Below are 23,620 nucleotides of genomic sequence, written 5' to 3' on the forward strand. Positions count from 1 at the left end.
GGTTCTTATTCATTATCTTTTTTTTTACTTTTTTTTTTTTTTTACCTTTTATTCTTGTTCATAGAAGCAGCAATATTCACTCATGTCTTTATGAGGATATTAAGTATACTTATTTCAGATAAGTATATTTTGGTTGTCCCATTAGTTCAGTTTTCTTTATTGTTATTTCTTTTTCATGATGCTGGAGCTCCTCAAATATCTGGTGATTCTGATGGTGAGTGCATCTTGTAAACTGATATTTCTTTCTAGACTATGAATGCTTCTCCAAATTGCTATTGTAATGTTTTCTTCTTAAAAGTTGAAAGAAAAATGGAAAACTCTCCAGAGATTCAAGACTACATTATATGTCTGCTAAGCTCATGTCAACCCCCCTGGAGCAGTTCACAAATTCTTTAGCTGGTGGCTCAATGGGATCTTTGTAGCTATGGTTTAGTGGGGACATAGTGACATGCTAGCTTAGTTTCCTAGTTTTTGGTGACAGTAGCTTTGTTTTTGTGTTTGTATATTGAAGTTTAGGTTGAATGTCCCCATCTTCAAGACAGATTATCAGATTTGGGAATTTCCTTCAGGAATTTGTAATTTCAGTTTAGCCTGACACCAAGTCAAGGTGTACATGGAAAATTATGGGGAATTAAACTTTACCCGAATGTTGGTCTGCATCGTACATAATAGGGAAGGTAAGTCTGCCACATATCAATGTCTAGACACATATGCTTTCTCCTTCTGCAGTTACTTATGGTACAACAGTAGGGAGATAAGGCAGTATAAAAATGACTGTGATGTGGAACATGGCTGTAGTCATCTCAGAAAAGAGTGACCCAGCAGAGAGGTCAGGGAAAGGTTCCTAGAGAGAGTCAGTTCAGATGGTGAAATCTGGACAGGTGAGTTGATTGACAGTGTAATAAAGGGTTTGGAAGTTTGAGGTGAAGACCATAGTGTGGAGGATCTTAAAAACTGAACACTATTTATAATTAAATGTAGCTGATTGATGGTTTTAAATGTCTTTTGAGCAGAGGAATGACATAATCCAATCTGTGCTTTAAGAAAGTCATTTTGGTATGAATAAGAGCAGGAAGAGATGGGAGATGGAAAGATGGATGGAAAGATGGATGATGTCCCCGCCAAACTCTTCTATGACACTGTAGTTAATCACTCCATTTTCTGTGCTCCCATGACACCTTATACATTCCTCTATATCGCTTATTACAGGGAAATTCAATTATTTATTTACATATCCATCTCTTGGGCTGAGCAATTTGAAGTCTGGTACTATATTCCATTCATCTTTAAACATCCAGAGAACCAGACAAGCAAGATAGATTTTCCTGTTACCTGGGCGGATAGCAGGAAAATCAAGAGGAGAAGAAACATGGGAGCTCACAGGGAGAGATTTCATAGAGCTTGTCAGATTATTTCATTTATTGGATGAGGGAGACAGACTAGTCCAAAATGACTGCAGGGATTGGGTTTGGAATCTGGAAAAAAATGTATCAGAAGCAGAAATAAGAAAGCAGAAGAGACTGTTTTCTGGGGAAAAAGCATTCGATTGATTTTGAACATGCTTTCTGTGGGAAATCTGAGAAGACTTCATTTTCCCATTTCTGACATAAGCAAATTATGAAATAAAGCAAAGACTAGTAGCTAAGTACCAAAAGATACTCCGTGTGAGTGATAAAGTCTAGGTTGGTGGGAGAATATAGCTTAAGTGTGAGAGATGAAGTTATCGGGCAGCCGATCCCTAACATCAGGTCGACTTTCTCCCCTGAGCCCAGGCAGCTGCCTGGGGGAGACTGGCCCAGAGGAGCAGGGTGAGGCATGGCTGTTGGCTCACCTCACTCTGAAGAAGAAAGCAGGTGACACTGAGATGAGTATCCAAGGTTTATTCTTCTGAAGTATATTAACCAGATAAAGGGCAGAAAGAGACCAGGAGGTAATTGCATTCCTTGAAGGAAACTTTCAGATATGCTCTCTCTCTTTTTTTAAAAATTTATTTATTAATTAAAAAAAATTTAACAAATGAACTAAAACATCAACATATATAATCAGTAATTCACAGTATCATCACTTAGTTGCATATTCATCATTTCTTAGAACATTTGCATCAATTCAGAAAAAGAAAGAAAAAGACAACAGAAAAAGAAATAAAATGAAAACAGAAAAAAAAGATTATACATACCATACCCCTTACCCCTTGCTTTCATTAGCATTTCATATTAAATTTATTTTAACATTTGTTCCCCCTATTATTTATTTTTATTCCATATGTTCTACTCGTCCGTTGACAAGGTAGATAAAAGGAGCATCAGACACAAGGTTTTCACAATCACACAGTCACATTGTGAAAGCTATATCATTATTCAATCATCATCAAGAAACATGGCTACTGGAACACAGCACTACATTTTCAGGCAGTTCCCTCCAGCCTCTCCATTACATCTTGGATAACAAGGTGGTATCTACTTAATGCATAAGAATAACCTCCAGGATAGCCTCTAGACTCTATTTGGAATCTCTCAGCCATTGACACTTTGTCTCATTTCACTCTTCCCCCTTTTGGTGGAGGAGGTTTTCTCAATCCCTTGATGCTGAGTCTCAGCTCATTCTAGGGTTTTTCTCAATCCCTTGGTGCTGAGTCTTAGCTCATTCTAGGATTTCTGTCCCAGGTTGCCAGGAAGGTCCACACCCCTGGGAGTCATGTCCCACGTAGACAGGGGGAGGGTGGTGAGCTTGCTCATCATGTTGGCTGGAGGCTCTCTCTCTTTTTAAAAAATATTTTTATTGAAAAATATCCATACACATATCCAACCATATTATGCATTCTATGGCTCACAATAGCATCTCATAGTTGTGTATTCTTCACCATGATCATTTTTGGAACATTTGCATCACTCCAGAAAAAGAAATAAAAAAAACTCATACATCCCATACCCCTTAACCCTCCCTCTCATTGACCCACAGTCTTTCAATCTACCCAGTATTTACCCTTTATCTCCCCTTGTTATTTTTTTTAAAATTTTTATCCTTACTTTATTTTTTTTACTCATCTGTTCATACTCTGGATAAAAGGAGCATCAGATGCAGGGTTTTCACAATCACACAGTCACATTGTAAAAGCTATATAGTTATACAGTCTTCAAGGATCAAGGCTACTGGAGCACAGTTCAAGAGTTTCAGGTGATTCCTCCTAGCCATGCCATACACCATAAACAAAAAAGGATATCCATGTAATGCAAAAGAATGACCTCCAGGATAACCTCTTGACTCTGTGATCTCTTAGCCACTGAGACTTTATTTTGTCTTATTTCTCTCTTTCCCATTTTGGTCAAGAAGACTTTCTTGTTCATGATGCCAGGTCCCAGCTCATCCCCAGGAGTCAGGTCCCATGTTGCCAGGGAGATTTTTTTTTTAGTTTGATTAAAAAATTTTTTTTTTATTGTATAATATAACATATATACAAAGCAAAGAAAGAAAAAAGCAATAGTTATCCAAGCATTCTTCAATAAGTAGTTATAGGACAGATCCCAGAGTTTGTCGTGGGTTACCATACCATCATCTCAGACTTTTCCTTCTGGCTGCTCCAGAACACTGGAGCCTAGATGGAATATATATATATATATATATATATATAAATACTTTTTTCTTTTTTGTGAAAAATAGCATATATACAAAAAAAGCAATAAATTTCTAAGAATAGCACAACACTTAGTTGTAGAATAGATTTCAGAGTTTGGTATGGGCTACAATTCCATAGGTTTTTACTTCTAGCTGCTCTAAGATATTGGAGACTAAAAGAAATGTCAATATAATGATTCAGCAATTATACTCCTTTGTTAAACTCTACCTTCTGTATTATAACTCCACCATCACTTTTGATCTTTCTCCCATCATTTAGGGCCGTGTCCATTATACCTTTTTCATGTTGGAAGGGCTGTCAATAATAAGGGGTAGGGAGATGGAACTAGCTCATGTTCAGGAAGGCTGACTCCTCTAGGTTTCAGGACTTATCTGGTCCAGGGACCCATCTGGAGGTTGTAGGTTTCTGGAAAGTTACCCTAGTACATGGAACCTTTGTAGAATCTTTTTTTTTTTCTTTTTTATAATTTTTTATTAATTTAAAAAAATTACAAGAAAGAAACGCAAACATTCTTAATAAATGCTCATTCCGTTCTACATATGTAATCAGTAATTTACAATATCATCACATAGTTGCATATTCATCATCATGAAAATTTCTTAGAACATTTGCATCTATTCAGAAAAAGAAATAAAAAGACAACAGAAAAATAAAACAAAAACAGAAAAAGAAAAACAAATTTTTACCTACCATACCCCTACCCCTCCCTTTCATTGATCATTAGCATTTCAAACTAAATTTATTTTAACATTTGTTCCCCCTATTTTTTATTTTTATTCCATATATTCTACTTGTCTGTTGACAAGGTAGATAAAAGGAGCATCAGACACAAGGTTTTCACAATCACACAATCACATTGTGAAAGCTATATCATTATACAATCATCTTCAAGAAACATGGCCACTGGAACACAGCTCTACATTTCAGGCAGTTCCCTCCAGCCTCTCCATTACATCTTGGATAACAAGGTGACATCTACTTAATGCGTAAGAATAACCTCCAGGATAACCTCTCGACTCTATTTGGAATCTCTCAGCCATTGACACTTTGTCTCATTTCACTCTTCCTCCTTTTGGTCGAGAAGGTTTTCTCAATCCCTTGATGCTGGGTCTCAGCTCATTCTAGAGTTTTCCTCAATCCCTTGATGCTGAGTCTCAGCTCATTCTGGGATTTCTGTCCCACGTTGCCAGGAAGGTCCACACCCCTGGGAGTCATGTCCCACGTAGACAGTGGGAGGGTGGTGAGTTTGCTTGTGGTGTTGGCTGGAGAGAGAGGCCACCTCTGAGCAACAAAAGAGGTTCTCTTGGGGGTGACTCTTATACCTAATCCTACGTAGGCTTGACCTATCCTTTGTAGGGTTAAGTTTCATATGAGCAAACCCCAAGACTGGGGGCTTAGCCTTAGCTTTGGTTGCCCACACTGCTTGTGAGGATATCAAGAATTTAACTTGGGGAGGTTGAATTTTCCCCCCGTTCTCACCATTTCCTGAAGGAGACTCTGCAAATACTTTTCCACTCACTGATTAAATCACCCTGGGATTCATCGGGGCATCACTCTGGACAAACCAACAAAATCTAATGTCCTACCCAAGGTTCCATGTACTTATGTTGTTCAACCAACTATCTGCATAAGTTGTATTAGGAGATGCACTAGTCAAAATATAAATTTTGTACCAAATAAACATGTTTTGCTTTAGTCTCACACATAAGTTGAAATTTTAAAATATTAATTACCATCTATTTTCAGCACCCTGCAGTAATGACATTCCTTTGTTCTTCCTCATGCAAAAACATTTTTAAATTTGTACATTTAGTCAGTATCATTATACACTCTAGGCATTCCTAGATTATACCATTTCAGTCTTTATCATTTATCTTTCTTTGTGATTTCATTTATGCCCTCAGCCCTCCTCCCTCTATCATTCTCACATGCAGCTTCATTCAGTGTTTTAACATAATTGCATTACAGTTAGGTAGCATTGCACTGTCCATTTCTGAGTTTTTATATTCAGTCCTGTTGCACAATCTGTATCCCTTCAGCTCCAGTTACCCAATATCTTACCCTATTTCTATCTCCTCATGGTCTCTGTTACCAGCAAAATATTCCAAGTTTATTCACTAATGTCAGTTCATATCAATGAGACCATATGGTATTTGTCCTTTTGTTTTTGGCTAATCACACTCATCATAATGTCCTTAAGGTCCATCCATGTTGTTACATACTTCATTACTTTATTCTGTCTTATGGCTGCATAATATTCAATCGTATGTATATGCCACAGTTTGTTTAGCCACCCGTCCATTGATGGACATTTTGGCTGTTTCCATCTCTTGGTAATTATAAATAATGCTGCTATAAACATTGGTGTGCAAATGTCCATTTGTGTCCTTGCAATCATGCCTTTTAAGTAGAGACAGTATATAGATGGGTCCTGTTTTTTAATCCATTCTGCCAGTCTATGTCTTTTGATTGGGGAGTTAAATCCATTAACATTTAGTGTTATTACTGCACGGGTAGTACTTTCTTCTACTATTTTGCCTTCTGGATTTTATATGTCATATCTAATTTTCCTTCTTTTTACCTTTACTCATAGTCTTCCTTTCTACACTCTTCTCCAAACCTCTCTCTTCTGTCTTTTCATATCTGTCTCTAGTGTTCCCTTTAGTATTTCTTGCAGAGCTGATCTCTTGGTCACAAATTCTCTCAGTGACTTTTTTGTCTGAAAATGTTTTAATTTCTCCCTCATTTTTGAAGGACAATTTTGCTGGATATAGAATTCTTGGTTGGCAGTTTTTCTCTTTTAATAATTTAAATATATCATCCCTCTGTCTTCTTGCCTCCATGGTTTCTGCTGAGAGATCTATGCATAGTGTTATTGGGCTTCCCTTGTATGTGATGGATTGCTTTTCTCTTGCTCCTTTCAAGATTCTCTCTTTCTCGTTGACCTCTGACATTCTGATTAGTAAATATATTGGAGTACGTCTGTTTGGATCTATTCTCTTTGTGGTACACTGTATTTCTTGGATCTGTAATTCTCGGTCTTTCATAAGAGTTGGGAAATTGTCAGTGGTAATTTCCTCCATCAGTTTTTCTCCTCCTTTTCCCTTCTGTTCTCCTTCTGGGACACCCACAACACGTATATTCATGCACTTCATATTGTCTTTCAGTTCCTGGAGTCCCCACTCACATTTTTCCATTTATTTTCCCTATATTTTCTTTTTCTTGCTGGATTTCAGGTTTTCCGTCCTCCAGTTCAGAAATCCTATGTTCTTCTGTCTCTCGAAATCTACCATTGTAGGTTTCCATTGTTTTTTTCATCTCTTCTACTGTGCCTTTCATTCCCATAAGTTCTGTGATTTGTTTTTTCAGACTTTTGATTTCTTCTTTTTGTTCATTCCTTGCCTTCTTTATATCCTCCTTCAATTAATTGATTTGGTTTTTGATGAGGTTTTCCATGTCTGTTCGTATATTCTGAATTAAATGTTTCAGCTCCTGTATCTCATTTGAATTGTTGGTTTGTTCCTTTGACTGGGCCATATCTTCAATTTTCCTAGTGTGATTTGTTATTTTTTGCTGGCGTCTAGGCATTTAATTTTCTTAATTAGTTTATTCTGGAGATTGCTTTCACTTCTTTTACCTAGGGTTTTCTTGCTGGATGAATTTGTTGTCTCTCTGTTCTTTGACATTCAGTTCAGCTTTTTCTGAACCTCTAGCTTAAGCTTTTTTTTTTTTTTTTTTTTTAACGTGGGCAGGCACCAGGAATCAAACCCGGGTCCTCTGGCATCGCAGGCAAGCATTCCTGCTTGCTAAGCCACCATGGCCTGCCCTCTAGCTTAAGTTTTGTTTAACAGAGGCAAATTTTTCAGTTCTTGTTTCTTGCTCTCCTTGTATGGTGCCTCACCACCCCCCCCACCCTTAGGAGGGTCTACTTAGGTATTATAGACCCCAGACAGATTTTCCCAGACCAAACTGGCCTCCTATCAGGAGGAAAGAGTCATCTGAGTCAGTTTTCCCTGAGGGTGAGACCCAGCAGGAAGTCTCTGGGCTCTGTTTTTCTTATCTTGCCCAGTAGGTGGCGCTTGTCTGCCTGCAGGTCCCACCAGCATAAAATGATGCAATACCTTTAACGTTGGCAGATTCTCCCTGCTGGGCGTGGTGGAGACAGAGGAGAGGTTGTAGGCTGGCTTTAATGGCTTCAAATTACCAAGCCCTGGTGTCTGAATTCCTTGAGAGAGGAATTTCACCTGAGTGGGGCTTCACCCCTCCCCTGGGGAGGGCACAGGCTCCAGACAAGTCCTCAAATGAGCTTGTTTCTGCCTATGCCTGGGGCAGTTGCAGCCTGAGGAGCCCTGCTGCTGTATCCAAAGGCAGTCAAGCCTTTGTAGAAACACAGCCACAAAAAAGCCTCTGTTTCCTTCTTTTTTCCCCCTTTTTCTGTCAGCCCTGCCCCCTTGGCACTGGTTTAAAACTGAACTGAGTTCACCTGAGCTGGGGCCTATTTTTAGCAGTTAGAGTTTGTTAATTAATCTACAATTGGTGTTTGGTTGGGCTCAGTCCCTGCTGCTGGTCAAGTTCCTTTCCTTTCCCCTCTGGGAAGCAGCCTGTGGGGGAGGGGCGCCGGCTGCCATGACTTTGGGAACTCACGGTTCTGGGGGGATCTTGCAGCTGGTCCAGCTGGTCCAGACTGGGGTATGCTGTGTGTCTGGTCACTGCCTTTGTCCCAGGAGCTGTTCTGTACTATTTCTGGTTATTTAGTAGTTGTTCTGGAGGACGAACTAAAATGTGCACATTGTTAAGCCAACATCTTGGCCCGGAGGCTCTGTAGAATCTTGTATATTGCCCTAGGTATTCTTCTGGATTGTCTGGAATGGTTTGGTTGGGGGTTGGAAAGCTATGATAGGTAGCAATGTGTAAACTGAAGTTTGCATAAGAGCAACCTCCAGAGTAGCCTCTCGACTCTATTTGAACTTGCTCAGCCAATGATACCTTATTTGTTACATTTCTTTTCCCCCTTTTTGTCAGAATGGCATTGTTGATCCCATGGTGCCAGGGCCAGACTCATCCCTGGGAGTCATCTCCCATGTCACCAGGGAGACTTTCACTACTGGATGTCATGTTCCATGTAGAGGGAGGACAATGATTTCACGTAGGAATTGGGCTTAGAGAGAGTGAGGCCACATCTGAGCAACAAAAGAGGTTCTCTGGATGTGACTCTTAGACACTCCTATAGGTAGGCTAAGCATTCCCACTACATACATAGGCTTCACAAGAGCAAGCCTCAAGATCAAGGGCTAGTCCTAGTTGCTAGGGAGATTTAAACACCTGAGAGTCATGTTCCATGTAGGGGGCAGGGCAGTGAGTTCACCTGCCACGTTGGCTTAGAGAGAGAGGTAACATCTGAGCAACAAAAGAGGTTCTCTGGGGATGACTCTTTGGCATAATTATCAGTAGGCTTAGCTTCTCCTTTGCAGGAATAAACTTCATAGGGACAAACCCCAAGATTGAGGGATCAGGCTATTGCATATGATTGTCCCCACTGCTTGCAAGAATATCAAGTGTTCCCTAAATGGTGGAAGTTGAATAGTTCCTCCTTTCTGCCTTGTTCCCCAAGGGGACTTTGAAAATACTTTTTTATTCACTGCCCAAATTACTCTGGGTTATATCAGGGCATTACACTAACCTGCACAAACCAACAAGATCTCACACCCTATTCAAGAGTCCATGTAATTATGTGTTCAAGTAAACTGACCATACAAATTAAATTAGATAATGTGCTACTCAAAATATAAATTTTGTACCAATTAACATCTCTCCCTTTGGTCTCACATAGAGGTTGAAGTTTGAAAATAGGGGCCATATTATTCTTTATCCAGCATTCTGATTTACTTTTAGTCCTATCCAGATCAGGGTCATTCATATCTAGTTGAGTCTGACCACTTTTTCAGCTTTTTTTTTTTTTTTTTTTAGTAATTCCTGAATGGGATAATACTGATTTTCATAGTTTCAGTGCTTTAGCTCTGAGACTCAGGAAGACCTGTTCTCTCTTAATAGTAAGATTGAGGTAGCAGTTGGAGAAGCAGCAGAAATAGTTAGGTTGGATCATTTTTTTAAATTAAAAAATTAGATTTATTTGTGCATACACTTCAACATTTTATATCTGTTTACCTTATCACCTTTGGAGTGGACGTCTTGAAAAATGTTCCAGATATTTAAACAATAAAATTCAATTTGTATGGGGACAGGAACATTTGATCATTATTAATTTGATATTGTTATTTGATAATTGGATCAAATATTTGACATTTATTAGTTTGATAATTCATGCTTGTTTTTATTTTTCTTTAATCTCAAAAGGTATGGAAAACAAAAGCTATCCCACTCATCCCAAACAGGGAATGGAGGGATGGAAGAGGAGGAGATTGTAATTAACTGGCAGCCCAGACCTTAAAAACACATCTCAGGATTCTTTCTTGGAGAATGTATGTTACTAAACTTTGAGTTGGGGATTCAGCAGGAACGTATGAATGGTGAAGGGTGGTAGCAGCAGAGGTTTCTGTGGACCAGAAACCTGGTCTGTGCTGTACAGGGTGGGCTGCTGAGAAAGAGCCCGCCATCTGCCCGACGTGCAGTGCTCACACAAAGCCTGCAGATTTGGGGAACAGCCCTGCAGGAGTTCCAGCAATGAGGTGAAACCCTGGACTAAGGACCAATCCCTCTCCTAGTTTTCAGGCACCAGGATTCTCTCTCTCTCTCTCTCTTTTAACATTTTTTTATTGTGAAAAATATATATATATAAAAGTGATTAATTTCAAAGTACAGTTTAACAAGTAGTTATAGGGCAAATTTCACAGTATAGTATGGGTTACAATTCCACAATTTCAGGTATTTCCTTCAGGATGTTCCAATACACTAGAAACTAAAAAGAAATATCTATATAATGATTCAGTAGTCATCATCATTTGTTAAATCCTAACTTCTCCTCCCTCTAACTTGATCATTCTCCCAACTTCAGAGATATTTGGGGAATGACAATTCTAATGTCTTCACGTGGAAAAGCGGTGTTAACATTGTGGGGTAAGGAAATGCAACTGATTAATGTTCTGGGAGAGACTGGTACCTCTAAATTAGTTAGGTTGGATCTTGAGAGAACATTTTGTCCTAGAGGTTAGATTTGGAGCCAGCATAGAGGAATAATTGAAGAGAGAGACAAACACATTCCCTGAGGGAGGAAATAGGATAAGAAAGAAGGAGCCCCGAGAATAGAACTCGGGACTCACCTACATTAATGGAGTGGGGAGAGGCTGAGGAGTTACTGATGGAGACCCAGATCCCTCACTGGATTGTGGCACAGAGGTCCAGGGAGGAGAATACCAGAAGAGAAGAGTCAGACACCACAAGAGATGTGAGAGGACAAAGGCCAAGGGTCTTGGTTGGCGGCACAGACAGGATTAGAACCTAGGAGTTTGATTCTTTTTCTAATTTTTATTTTTCCACATATCACAATGGAATCCTGGAGACTTGTGCTTGCCAGAACTAGTTCCTAAATGTATGTGACTTCTTTCACAGGGGATGCTGGAGAAAAGGGAGAGAAAGGTGCACCAGGACGGCCTGGAAGAGTTGGTCCTACGGGAGAAAAAGGTACTTGCAGTCACTTAAGACCTGCCACGGGACTGGCTTTTCTCAAATCACCCAGTGCTTTGCAAACAAATGCACACTCATGCGCTTCTGCAAGAGTAGGAGGGAGGACAAGGTTACGGAGTAATTTGAGAGAAGTGGCTCTTACCTCTTGAGGAGTTGGGCATCTAAGTAAACCTCAGAATGGGAAATGGGGAAATGGACTGGGCACTGCTACTGAAGGAGGGAGGGGAGAGGGATGTGCCATCTGGGCTCCTTGGGACCAGTAAGTCCAAGAAAAGAATTGTGTTATTGGAGGTGGTATATACCCTGATGGTTGAGTGCAGGGAAACCGGGGTCAGTTCTGCTGGGCCACAAGCCAGCTGAGCCACCTAAAACAGATCACTTAACCAGCGCACATTTCAATCGCCAAGTATGGAAATAGCGTTAAGGACTGTTTGTGAGCATTCAGTGAAATAAATGTTCACTTCTTCAGCACTAGTAAGTGCTAAATAAATTTAGATCTTAATGACTATATTTGCATAATTAGTAGTATAAATATGAAGGCGGTGTGGCAAAGGAAAAAGAGCAAAGTTGGATTTGGCCCCGTGGGGGTTAAGTAGTGGCTCTTCCACTTAATAGCTAACAGACGCTAATGATTTTGAATTTGTTTATTTATTAGTAAAATAGTATAATTCTACCTGCCTCGTGGAATTGTCCTGGGGCTTAAAGAAAATGGAGATCATATATAGTATGGCGGGTGTTCAATAAATAGTAATTATTAGCATTAGTATATACTTACTTTTACTACTTTAGAATTTTTTGTCAAGGTATTAAAAAACTGCAAAATGTTTTTTTTTTGATTTTCACACATTATTCTATCAGAACATATATTGCAATTAATCGAGCCAATTCTCTAACCAATCTCATAACGTTGGAGAGTTAAGTCGTTTCCAGTTTTTAAATTATGACTACAAAAATAAAGATTGCTGCACGTATATTTTTAAGCTCATGCTCTGTTTTTTTTTTTTGACTTTTTTGAGGTATAATTTATGTAAATTATCATTTTAAAGTGTGCAATAGCTTTGGTATGACAGTCCAGTGAAACTCACGTCTCAATCAAGACCCAGAATGTGTCTTATCATCACCAAAAAATTTCTTGTGTCCCTTTGAAGTTCATTTTGCTATCAACCCCAGGCACTGATTTTATTTCTTAATGTTTCCTTTATTTATAAAAATCAATTATGGAAATAATATGTATTTGCATGGTTCAAAGTTTAAAAAGTACAACAAAAATATCCAGTGAAAAGCATCCTTGTTAGCACTCCCCAAAGACAATCTTTGCTAATTTTTAACTTATCTTTAGAAAGATATTTTATGAATTGGCAAGCACATTTATAATATATTCCTTTCTTCCTTTTGTACAAACAGCTGCATGACATGCATATTGTCCTGCATTTTGCTCTTGCCATTTAACAATGTATCTTGGAGCTCATTCTATATGAGGACATAAAAGATATTCCTTATTCTTTTTATAGCGATTTGTACTCCATGGTAAGAGTTTATCATGATTTATCTAACTGGTATCCTATTGCTGGAGATTTATTTTTTCCCAGTCATTTGCTGCACTGAATAACCTTGAATATGTGTCACTTTTTATGTGTATGAGTATAACTTGAAGATACATTCCTAGCAGTGTAACTGCTAGATCAAAATGCGTGTGCATTTGAAATTTTGGTTTACCTTGCCAAATTGTCCTCCAAAAGATCGAATGAATTTATCCCTTCGCTGGCAATGCACTAGAATGACTGTTTCCCGATACCTTCACTGATTTAGAAAGTTCATCAGTCTGGTAGTAGAAAAATGCTTCATCAGTGTGGTTTCACTTTTTTCTCTTATTATAAATGAAGTAGGATCATTTTTTCATGTATTTAAAAGTCATTTATATTTCTTTTCTTTTTTTCTTTGCTTTTCTTTTGGCTGTCTTTTTCTTCTTGATGTGTGGACTTCTTATAGTTATATTTTGACATAAATATGAATATTTCCTTAAAATAATTGCTAGAAGCAGAATAATGAACCTTAAAAATGCTACTGCTTATATACTCTAATGCTCTCCATAAATAATGTCTTTCCATCTTTTACACAGAAATGCTCAGTCAGCGTTTATTGAACAAATATGTGAATGAATGAATGAATGAATGAATGGATGGATGAATGGCGTGAGTGAGGCAGGCTGACTGCTCACCATTCCTGGTTTCCTACCATTCCTGGTTTCCTCCAAGGGCTCCTAGAAGCCCCTGAGAGAAATGTATTTTGATGCATCAAGGTATCCTGATGCACCAGCTCAGAGGTGAAGTCCAGCTGAGAGTCCAGCTGATTGAGAGTGAGACAAGGACCCATGTGAGAGAGGGACAAACAGGGGGAGGTGAGGTGGGCCTCACACTATTAGTTTATCCCTTCCCTGTTTGTCCTATAAAAAGGGAAAAACAATCCAATGATTTAGTTCTTGGGCTATTATAATTTAAAAGAATATTAGGAATATTGTTAGCTGTTTTGTGTTTATTTCTATACTTCTTATGAAAGTTGAAGACTTTTATAGGTAAGTGCTGTAGATACTTATTTTATTATTGAACCAATTATTAATTTTATATTGTGATGTAATGGGTATTTCTCTGTTTTACTGTGTGAACAACTTCATATTTAGCATTAAGAAATAGATAACTCCACTATTCCAGATGGTTGTAAATCCTTTTCAGTTGTCATCTCATTGATGTTTTTTCAAAATAATGTTTGAGTTCAAAATATAAGTGGCATCAAATGCCCTGACTGTATATTGATATGAACCCTTATCCACTTTGTCATCTCTTATCTGTTATCATCATCATGTAATTCTCTCATGTTTATAGCTCCTCATCATTTTTCTCTCTTATTCTTACTCTTGAAAATGTAATACAAGCACCTGATGACTAAAATGCTTTTTATTACATCTTCTAAATCTTCTGGTAAGCATTGAATTTGTTGAGCATGGAACCTGCTTAATTCATTGCAATTTTTTCAATCATTTGACTGCCACACTGAGCATCTCTGTGTGCTGAGCACTTGGGGAGACCATAGTTGAGTAATGCTCAGTCCCTGGCCTGTAGCCCCGTAACGCTCCAGTGGAGAAATCAGACATGAGAAGTCCACATGGCAAAGAGGAACTCAAGTTGGGCTGGATTAAGAAACTACCCTGTTTTAAATTTGCAACTAATTAATTTATATTTTCCTAATATATGAATAACAGTAACATATGCTCATGATAGACAATTCACAATTACAGAAAAGGGGTGAGAAAATCATCCATAATAAAATTATCCAGAGATAGCCACTTATTTTGGTATACTTACCTTTTCTGTGCCTTTTTTCTGTTGTAATTATATTATGTATATTTTCATCCTATTTCTTACATTTAATTTTAAATTTAGGTGTCAGCATTTTTTTCATACTATTGTCTTGATAAATATCATTTTAATGGATGCATAATATCATGGGTTACTTTTAAAATTCCATCCCAGGGGCAGCACACTCCATGCTAGGGTCTTATGTTGGGTATAGAGCAGGAGAGAATAAGCTTGATAGAAGGGCTGTTTAAAGTTTTGTTTCAGGAGCAACATATTTAACAGTAATAATTCTAACTTGACCAGTCCAATAGTTGATACATAATTATCAGGATTTATCATTATCTGGCATTATGTTTTTTTTTTTTTTACGTGGGCAGGCACCGGGAATCGAACCCGGGTCCTTGGGCATGGCAGGCAAGCACTCTTACCTGCTGAGCCACCGTGGCCTGCCCATTATGTTTTTAAAATGAGCAGCTTTGGCTAGGAATCTTAGCTATTTAGAAGTATTTAAAGAACAAGTTAATACAAGTGGGATTTATTTGGATTATTGGATACTGGAAATTGTTATGTATAAATTTAGGAAATATCCTTTCCCATGTGATCTTTAAGAAGAAGACTGATATGATATAATGCAAATGAATAAAATAGAATACAAGAATAGACATATAATTGACTAGAAAAATGAAAAAAAAAGTATAGAAAGCAGGTGGAAAAGAAATAAACCAAAATATTAGTAGTAGATATCAATGGATCTACTACTAATTTGGGCATTTAAATTTTCTTCATTCTTTTTTGTAGTTCTTTCAAGCAATGAACATGCACTGCATTTATGATGCTAACAAGTCACTTTAAAACATCTGGGCCTGTTGACAATCTAAATGTTTTGGTTTGCTAAAGCTGCTGGTATGCAATATATCAGAAATGGGTTCGCTTTATCAATGGGGATTTATTAGGTTACAAATTTACAGTTCTAAGGCCCTGAAAATGTCCACTTTAAGGCATCAAGAGGAAGATACCTTCTCAGAGGAGAGGCTACTGGCATCTGGGCTTCGTCTTTCCCATGGGAAGGCACGTGGTGGGTGACATCTGCTGGTTCTTTTCTCCTGGCTTGGTTTCAATGGCTCTCTCTCCTCTGGAGGATTTTCTCTGGATTTAATCTCTAAGTGTCTCTAAGTTTTCATTGCGTTTCATCTGTCTTTCATCTTCTCATAACCCGGGTTCAATTCCCGTGCCTGCCCATGCAAAAAAAAGAGAAAAAAAATTGAATTGGAAATTCATTTGCCACTCTGCTTAGCTTTCCACTCTTTTCTTGCTAATTCGTCTTACTGAATCTTACACCTCTGCTCAATGAACAAAATACCTTGAAGATAAATGTCTTGTCTACTGGTTGTAGTAAATGAAGAGGGAAGCATAGCACCTGCCACAGTAACTTTTGGCTGAATGAGTCACTACTAGCTGGGTCTCATCTCCTTGGAAACAACCTAATCAAGCCGCCAACAGTAGGTCTGCCCCCAAATGGTTGGTTTAAGAGAACAAAGCTTTTTATGGGGTACATAACAGCTTCAAACCAGCACACTAAGTTTACCTGGAGTGGTGACCCAGGTGTTCATTTATAACCTCTGCCCATCTCTCTCAGACAACTGGCCCTGGCTCTTCCGTCCCACATGCTCGGCATCAGCATGGCTGAACTTTGCTGTTTGTTCATTCCCAGAACCAAACTGAGATCTGTAGTTCATCTCAGAAGTAGGAGAACAATTTCAAACCAAGTAACCAAAGTTTGAGATGAGCCATGCTTAAGAAAACTGGAGTAGCTATTCTCTGTTTTCCATCTGCATAGATGGAAACATGACTTTTAGAACTTCAGAGATCCTAGGAGGAATCAATTAATCCAAATCCTTCATATTATAGAAGAGTACTTTAGAGGAGAAATTTACACCCAGAGGGTTAAGTAGTTGCCAAGGATCTCCAGATTCCATGTTCATAACCCCACCCTGATTCCTTGACCATCTCCTCAGAGAACCTCAGTTTCATGCTCCTAGACAGTAAATAAGTGCAAAGATGATTCTTCCTGATTGTTTCCTTGATGATTGATTTTCTGAAGGTGGCTTTATTATTTTTAATATCATTTCTTAAGAAACTCACAGATCTATGGCTTTTTGTTCTATAAAATTAGACCTTTAGCATATATATTTTTTTCATTTTCATGAGCTGGGAGAGTTGTGTTAGCGGGGGGAAATACTGCACAAACATTTTGCTTTGGAAAACACGAGAACCCCATTCCTTCACCTGTGGCTTTATCACAACAATCCAAACTACAGTCTTTCTTCATGATCCCCTTATGTGGACCATCAGTCCAGCCAAACCAACTCCCTTGGGGGTTCACCAATGTGCCGCCACACTTCTACCCCAATTACTCCCTCCAGCTGGAATGCTCTTCTCTAGACTATTTGTTGGATTGGGTCTCTGTGTTTGCAAAATTAAAATTGAATTGGAAGGCAATGTGACGGTGGCTCAGTGGCAGAATCCTCGCCTGCCATGCTGGAGAATTCAATTCCCGGTGACTGCCCATGCAAAAAAACAAACAAAAAATTGAATTGGGAACTCATTTGCCACTCTGCTTAGCTTTCCACTCTTTTCTTGCTAATTCATCTTACTGAATCTTACACCTCTGCTCAATAAACAAAATACCTTGAAGATAAATGTATTGTCTACTGATTGTAATAAAGGAAGAGGGGAACATAGCACCTGCCACAGTAACCTTTGGCTGAATGAGTCACTAAACTACTTTTTGTTTTCCATGCTTTTGTACCTGTTGCTGCCTCCACACCAGCCTGTATTTCAATTGTTGCTTCTCATCAGGATGTTGATGCTCCCTGTCTCCAGTCTTCACAAATCCCATGTATCCTCAGAGGCTCATTCTTTTTACATAAAACCATCTTCAATTTCTGGTAGTGGTATATCATTTTATTCAGTAAATATTTGTATTTATTGAATATGTCATGTTGTCTTCTAGTTGCTAGGGACATAACAGGAAGGAGAACAGACATACCCTATGGAGCCTGAATTCTGGTCGGATGGATGAACATTAATAGATCTGTGGTGTGTTGGATGGTGATGATGCTATGAAGAATGACAGAGTGGAATAAGAGGACTAGGGATTGGTGGGGTGGCTGAAAAGCTTGCTATTCATATAGGATTGTCAGGGAAAGTCTCGTCAACAAGGGACATTTGACCAGGGCTGGGGAGAAGGTGAAGGAGCAGAGGGGTTCATATGCATTTCTGAGGAGGCATACCAAGCAGAGTACAAAGACTGGAGAGAATTCAGTATATTATTTTTCTTTCTTTGATTGTGTCTGTCTCTTATTTTTCTACTAGACTGAACTTTTCTTCTGCAATTCCTTACCTTTAGTCAGCAAATGAGCGTGATACAAATACTTGATAGCAGCATCTGACTATTGTTTCTTTCATATGTGCATGTCTTGCCTCCCTAATTGGATTGTAAACTCCTCAAGGGCAGGGATTTGTGAATTATGCTCATTGTGACCCTGCACAGTAAGTGGTTCAAGGTCTGTTACAGAGTAAGTGTTCCTAATTATCTGACCCATGGATTTACAGAGCACCATATAACATACATTGACAGCTGCAAACTCCTTGGGCAGTATGGGGTTGAAGTCTGATTGTCTCCTTTGATCAAGTGTGTGCCACGAGAGGATTCACAAACAAAAATGGAGTTTTCATTCAATGCTACGAGCTTTCTCTATTTAAACCTCTGAAAGAGTCCTCCCTCTTCTTCCTCCCTCTCTCCTTCTCCCTGCTTCTTTACCACTCTCATTTGCCCTCATCTCTTTCCACTGAGAGGTGGCAAGTTACTCACTCTTGATCAAACTAGGTTAGGACTTCTGGTACGATTTTGCTGAGGGCTTAAAAATGCCTTGAATCCTGTGTAATCAGTGGAAGCTAGAAAGAGGTGAAGAGGAAACTCCACAGCCTCTAAATGAATGCTTCTCTCTCAATTGAGCCATGTTTTGCATTGGATTTCGGGACGCTTTTTTTTTTTGGGTCAGGGAGTGCATGGTCCGGGAATCGAACCCAGGTCTCCCGCATGGAATGCATGCATTCTAACCACTGAGCTAACTGTGCACCCTCGGGGCACTTTTAAGGGGAAGTTCCAATGTAAGGCTCTGATAGGGAGACAAAAAATGACTCATATAAAGAGAGAGGCAAAGAGGGAGGAAGAGAGAGAGATACAGAGAGAGGGAGAAGGAAAAGAGAGAGAGAGAGAGAGGGCGCAAATGAGAGCGAGAGCTGACCATGGGCTCCTGGGCAGCACTAGGGGGTGTCCATCCTCAGACTGTGGCCATCCCTCAGAGAAGGTTTTTCCCTCACCAAGACCAGTGTAGAGACTGGCATTCACAGGGACAGGACATTATTATGAAGTAAGGCTTTGGATCGTGGGAACCCTGATTTGGGCCTTGTCTGAGGCCTCCAAGCCAAGATGTTTTGTGCATATGTCTGTGCTCAGAGATAGTTTTATGCCTTTGGAAGGTTGCAGAAGGCAAGAATGCTTGGTATATCCCAAGGAGGCCTCTCTGTTCTGGAAGGTCAGGTGCTGAAGTGGGTCAAACATGGAGCTTTGAAGTCAACCTTCTGAGCCAGGACTTCTGGTCCAGGACTCCTCACTTGGGTGGTTCTGCTTCAGTGCATCTACGCATTTTCTCTAACATTTTGTCATGTGCTTCCTCCTTACATAAGATGGGTGAATATGTCATATCATTGGGTCATTTGCCTTCTTTTTAGCAATTTTTGTCTTTACTTCTAACTTCTTTTCCAAAGTTACTGATTTTGGAGCATGTTTAAAGCACTATTAATAGAGATACCAGTATTTAAACACACTTGGATGATAGTTAGAATATGCAAAACAAATTTAAAATAATAGCAGTAAATGCCAATCATCAGAAACACTCACAGAAGTTCCCATGAATATAAACAGCAGCTGGGTCACACTCACTGACAGAAGACGAAGATACCAGATGAAGTGGTGCTGCTGGTGACAATGGTGTAAATGCATATTATAATTCTCTTAATTATAATTCTCTACAATTTTCCCACCAGCTTTGAAATAATGTGTGCAATGATGAATTATTTAAATCTGAAGATTCCACCAAGTTTAATGAGGTTTTATTAATATTTTTATATTATTTTATTTCAAATCTGCATCATTCAAGTTTGCATAAAGTATGACTACTTTGTTCCTGGGAAATCACTGACTTTAGATGGCTGAGCTGGGTCAAGGAGAAATTTAATTCAGCTCTGAGTGGTTGCAAAGCGGGAATCCTCCCAGGACTTTTGGAGAGTTATCATAGACCTTCAACTCCTTCGTTTGCCCTTCTCTAGGACTGGGCCACCAACCGCTCCATGTCCAGTCCTCCTGCCCACCTCTCAATGTCCCAAGCGGGTAGTGGCTGCCATTTGGGTCAAGGCAGCATGACTGATATTGCTGGGATCACAGAGCTAGAACTGTGGCTCATTTACTTAGAAGGGGCAGGGTGACAGGCAGGGATTTCTAGGGCTTGGAGGCCTGGTACTGATATTCAGGTGTGAGTTAGGTCTGTCAGCATTCAAGGGAGGACTGACAGGTCCCTGTGGAGGAGTGGGGGAAAGATGGGAGAGTGGAGAACAACTGCCCGAGATGACCTTCCTCGCTCTCTCCAGAGTGGGTTGTAGGACCAAGAGCTTCAGCCTGGCCAGAGGTATGGACAGCATTTCTGGAGCTGCTGGACTCTTCAGGGTTTCTGAAATATGATGGGACATTGAGGGCTGGGAGACATAGGTGGATGTGGCATTTGACATCCCAGGAAGTCAGCTCAGGAGAGTGGAAATATGAGAGTTACCATTAGAGGGTCTGGGTTGGATCAGTTTTTGACTTTCTGACTTTGCAAAAGTTATTTAGCTTCTGTTATCAAGTGGGATTGTGAATTTGGGGCTGGTCGTCATGTCATGTTTGCTTTATTCCACGGTGGAGTAAGCGCAGCAGCTCCTGACATCCCTGACAGGTTTTCTATAAGTGGTCCTTGGTAGAAATGCAATCGGAAGACTAGACCCAGAACTTGCACCCTCACATTTATTTATGTGGTGTCTCTTAAGACTCAGAGAGTTTAGGTGACTCACTTGCCCATAGTCATATGGCTCGTGGCTACTGGAGCTCAAGCCCCGATCTCCGGATTGATAAGGTTTGTGGGGAGAATGGAGAAATGAAGTCGGAAAGAGTGCGGTCACCTGCACCAACAGGGGTAGTGGATAGATCCCGGATGTTGGAGCCTGATGGATCTGGGTTTGAATCACGGTTCCATTACCTACTGTCCATATGAACTTGTGCAAACCGTTTAGTTGTTTTAAGCCTTTCTCTCTCTCTCTGTTTTTTATTGAGATATCTTCACACATTATACAGTACATCTTAAGTATACAATTAATGACTCACAATACCATTACATAGTTTTGTATTCATCATCATGATCATTTTTAGGACATTTGCATCACTTCAGAAAAAAGAAGCAAAAGACGAAAGAAAAAAACCCCATACATCCCATACCCCTTACCCTCCCTCTCATTGACCACTAGTATTGTAATCAGCCCAATTTTTCAACCCCCTTATCCTCCCTATTATTTATTTATTTTTGTCTTTATTTTATTTTATTTATTTATTTATTTACATGGGCAGGCTCCAGGAATTGAACCTAGGTCTCCAGCATGGCGGGTGAGAATTCTGCCCTGGAGCCACCATTGCACCACCCTGTCTTTATTCCTTTTACTCATCTCTCCATTCCCTGGATAAAGGAAGCATCAGATACAAAGTTTTCACAATCACCCAGTCACCTTGTAAAAGCTATATAGTTCTGCAATCATCTCCAAGAATCAAGGCTACTGGAACGCAGTTGAACAGTTTCAGGTACTTCCCTCTAGCCGCTCCAATACACTATAAACTAAAAAGGGGTATTTATATAATGCATAAGAATAACCTCCAGGATAACCTCTTGACTTTGAAGTCTCCCAGGCACTGGAACTTTATTTTGTTTCATTTCTCTTTTCTCCTTTTTGGTCAAGGAGGCTTTTTCAATCCCATGTTGCTGGGTGCCATCTCATCCTGGGGGTTCTGTCTCATGTTGCCAGGGAGAGTTACACCCCTGGGAGTCATGTCCCACATAGCGGGGGAGGGCAGTGAGTTCACCTGCCAAGTTGGCTTAGAGAGAGAGGCCACATCTGAGCAACAAAAGAGGTTGAGCCTCTGCTTTCATTTATCTGTTAAATGGGGGATGGCACCCATCTCACAGGACTATTGGAAGGTTTCAGTGAGGATGAAAATATAAAATGACTTGGACACTGCTCAATCCATGGTAGTTGCTATTACTACTATCTATTTGCATAGAACCAAATCTATGCAACTTTGCAATCCATGCGGTGGTTGTCTTTGTACATGTGGAACTCATTAGGGAATTAGCATGGCTTCTTGGGCCCTGCAGTAGCCAACTGAGGTTGTTTTTTATCTGACAATCGTGCCTATTTCTGTCAGTTAGCAATCAGTAACAAGTGTCTTCTGTTCTGAGTTATATTTATTCTCAAGGAAGTTAGGTTATAAAAAAGAATATGTAATATGTTTATATATTATGTGATATTGATGAATGAATTTCTGTTTGATTTCAAACTCTGTGATCTGAAATGAATGACCATCCTGAGATCTACAGGCATCTTCACTGGAGGTTCAGACTCGGGTGTGCTTTTCACTCACTCCCTGCAGCTCTGAGCTCACTCCTACTATCGTGCAACTTGTCTCTGATGTCAGGTTAGTAAGTGGTCCCTGTGCCTATTGTACTCAGAGCCAAAAACACAACCTTGGCATAACATTGACCTTTCAAAGATTCTCGCTGGAATTTCTCCCTCTGGCATAAGGATGGATTACCTGTAGAATTTCAGAATTCTCCTATCTACTTTCCCCGATCCCTTTCACCCCCTGCATTCCCTCCTTTTCACAGAGGATTTCTATCTCAGTGCCGAGGGTTTTTTTCTTTTTTCTTTTTTAGCTGATTGCAGCAATTGCACAGGTGCACCTGTTCCCTGGTGAGCTTACATTCAATCACGTCTGCTGCTTCCAAACAACACTCTGGCTCCAGTGGACTGCAAATGCAGGAGAACAAAGGCTGTTGCAGGATCTGGGGGTTAAACTTTCCCCGTTTTGGCATCCCAGGAACCCTCTCAGTCCTGGGCAAACTGGGACAGTTGACTCAGTTTCCACTGAGAAAGACAATGAGGGTATGTCTGTATATTTCAAAGGGCTTCTTGAAAAGAGGTTCTTGAAGAAGGGCCCACTGTGAAGAGAAGGAGTCAGGGTTTGGAGTGAGACAGACTGGGTTCAATTACTAGCCTTGTTACTTACCAGCTATGTAACTCCTCCAAACTATAGTTTCCATACCCGGAAAATCAAAATAGCAATACTTACTAGGTATCATTACCTCTTAATATTTATTAAAGGATGCAATGAGAGAACACAGATATAGTAAGCCTGATACACAGAAAGTGCTCAATTAGTTGTTTTCCCTCTTTCTTTCCCTAATTGATCCTGTGTACCCCAGCTTTACCCTGACTCACACTGAGCCTGAGTGTGTAGTCAGACTTGGCTCCTTCCTACCCTCGGACAGTGATTCTTCATAAGCTGTGCCCATCAGAATCATCCCGGGATCTTTTCAAAATGGTTATTTTGCCTTGGAGGATGGTTTGGATATTTTCTCCAATGGATTATATGACGCCAACTGAAATATTTAATCATATTTATGTGGTACAGTTCAATAATTTATACTTTTTATATTTTAGAAATTATTTTCATGAGTCATTTTTTTCCATGTAAATTTTACTGGACTCATGGAATAGGGGAGTTTTGTTGTTATTTTGTCTACACTTTTTTTTTTTTTTTTTTTTACCAATTGTAGCTTTTGCCATTCTG

General features: G+C 39.6%; 1 protein-coding gene across 4 annotated transcripts in view; it reads left to right on the forward strand.

Annotated features, from left to right (window-relative positions):
- The window catches only part of COLEC11 (collectin subfamily member 11), an 88,411-nt gene that overhangs the window by 36,455 nt on the left and 28,336 nt on the right, over nucleotides 1–23,620 (forward strand). For 2 of the 4 annotated variants that reach the window (XM_077153103.1, XM_077153104.1), the window contains exon 3: nucleotides 11,201–11,272. The exons of the other annotated variants lie outside the window; for them this stretch is intronic. In XM_077153103.1, coding sequence (XP_077009218.1) covers nucleotides 11,201–11,272 — 72 coding nt within the window. The remainder of the gene's footprint in view (nucleotides 1–11,200; nucleotides 11,273–23,620) is intronic. 4 annotated transcript variants of the gene reach the window in all.

The sequence above is a fragment of the Tamandua tetradactyla genome, chromosome 3 (genome assembly GCF_023851605.1).
Source record: "Tamandua tetradactyla isolate mTamTet1 chromosome 3, mTamTet1.pri, whole genome shotgun sequence".
In the NCBI taxonomy this organism is placed as follows: domain Eukaryota; kingdom Metazoa; phylum Chordata; class Mammalia; order Pilosa; family Myrmecophagidae; genus Tamandua; species Tamandua tetradactyla.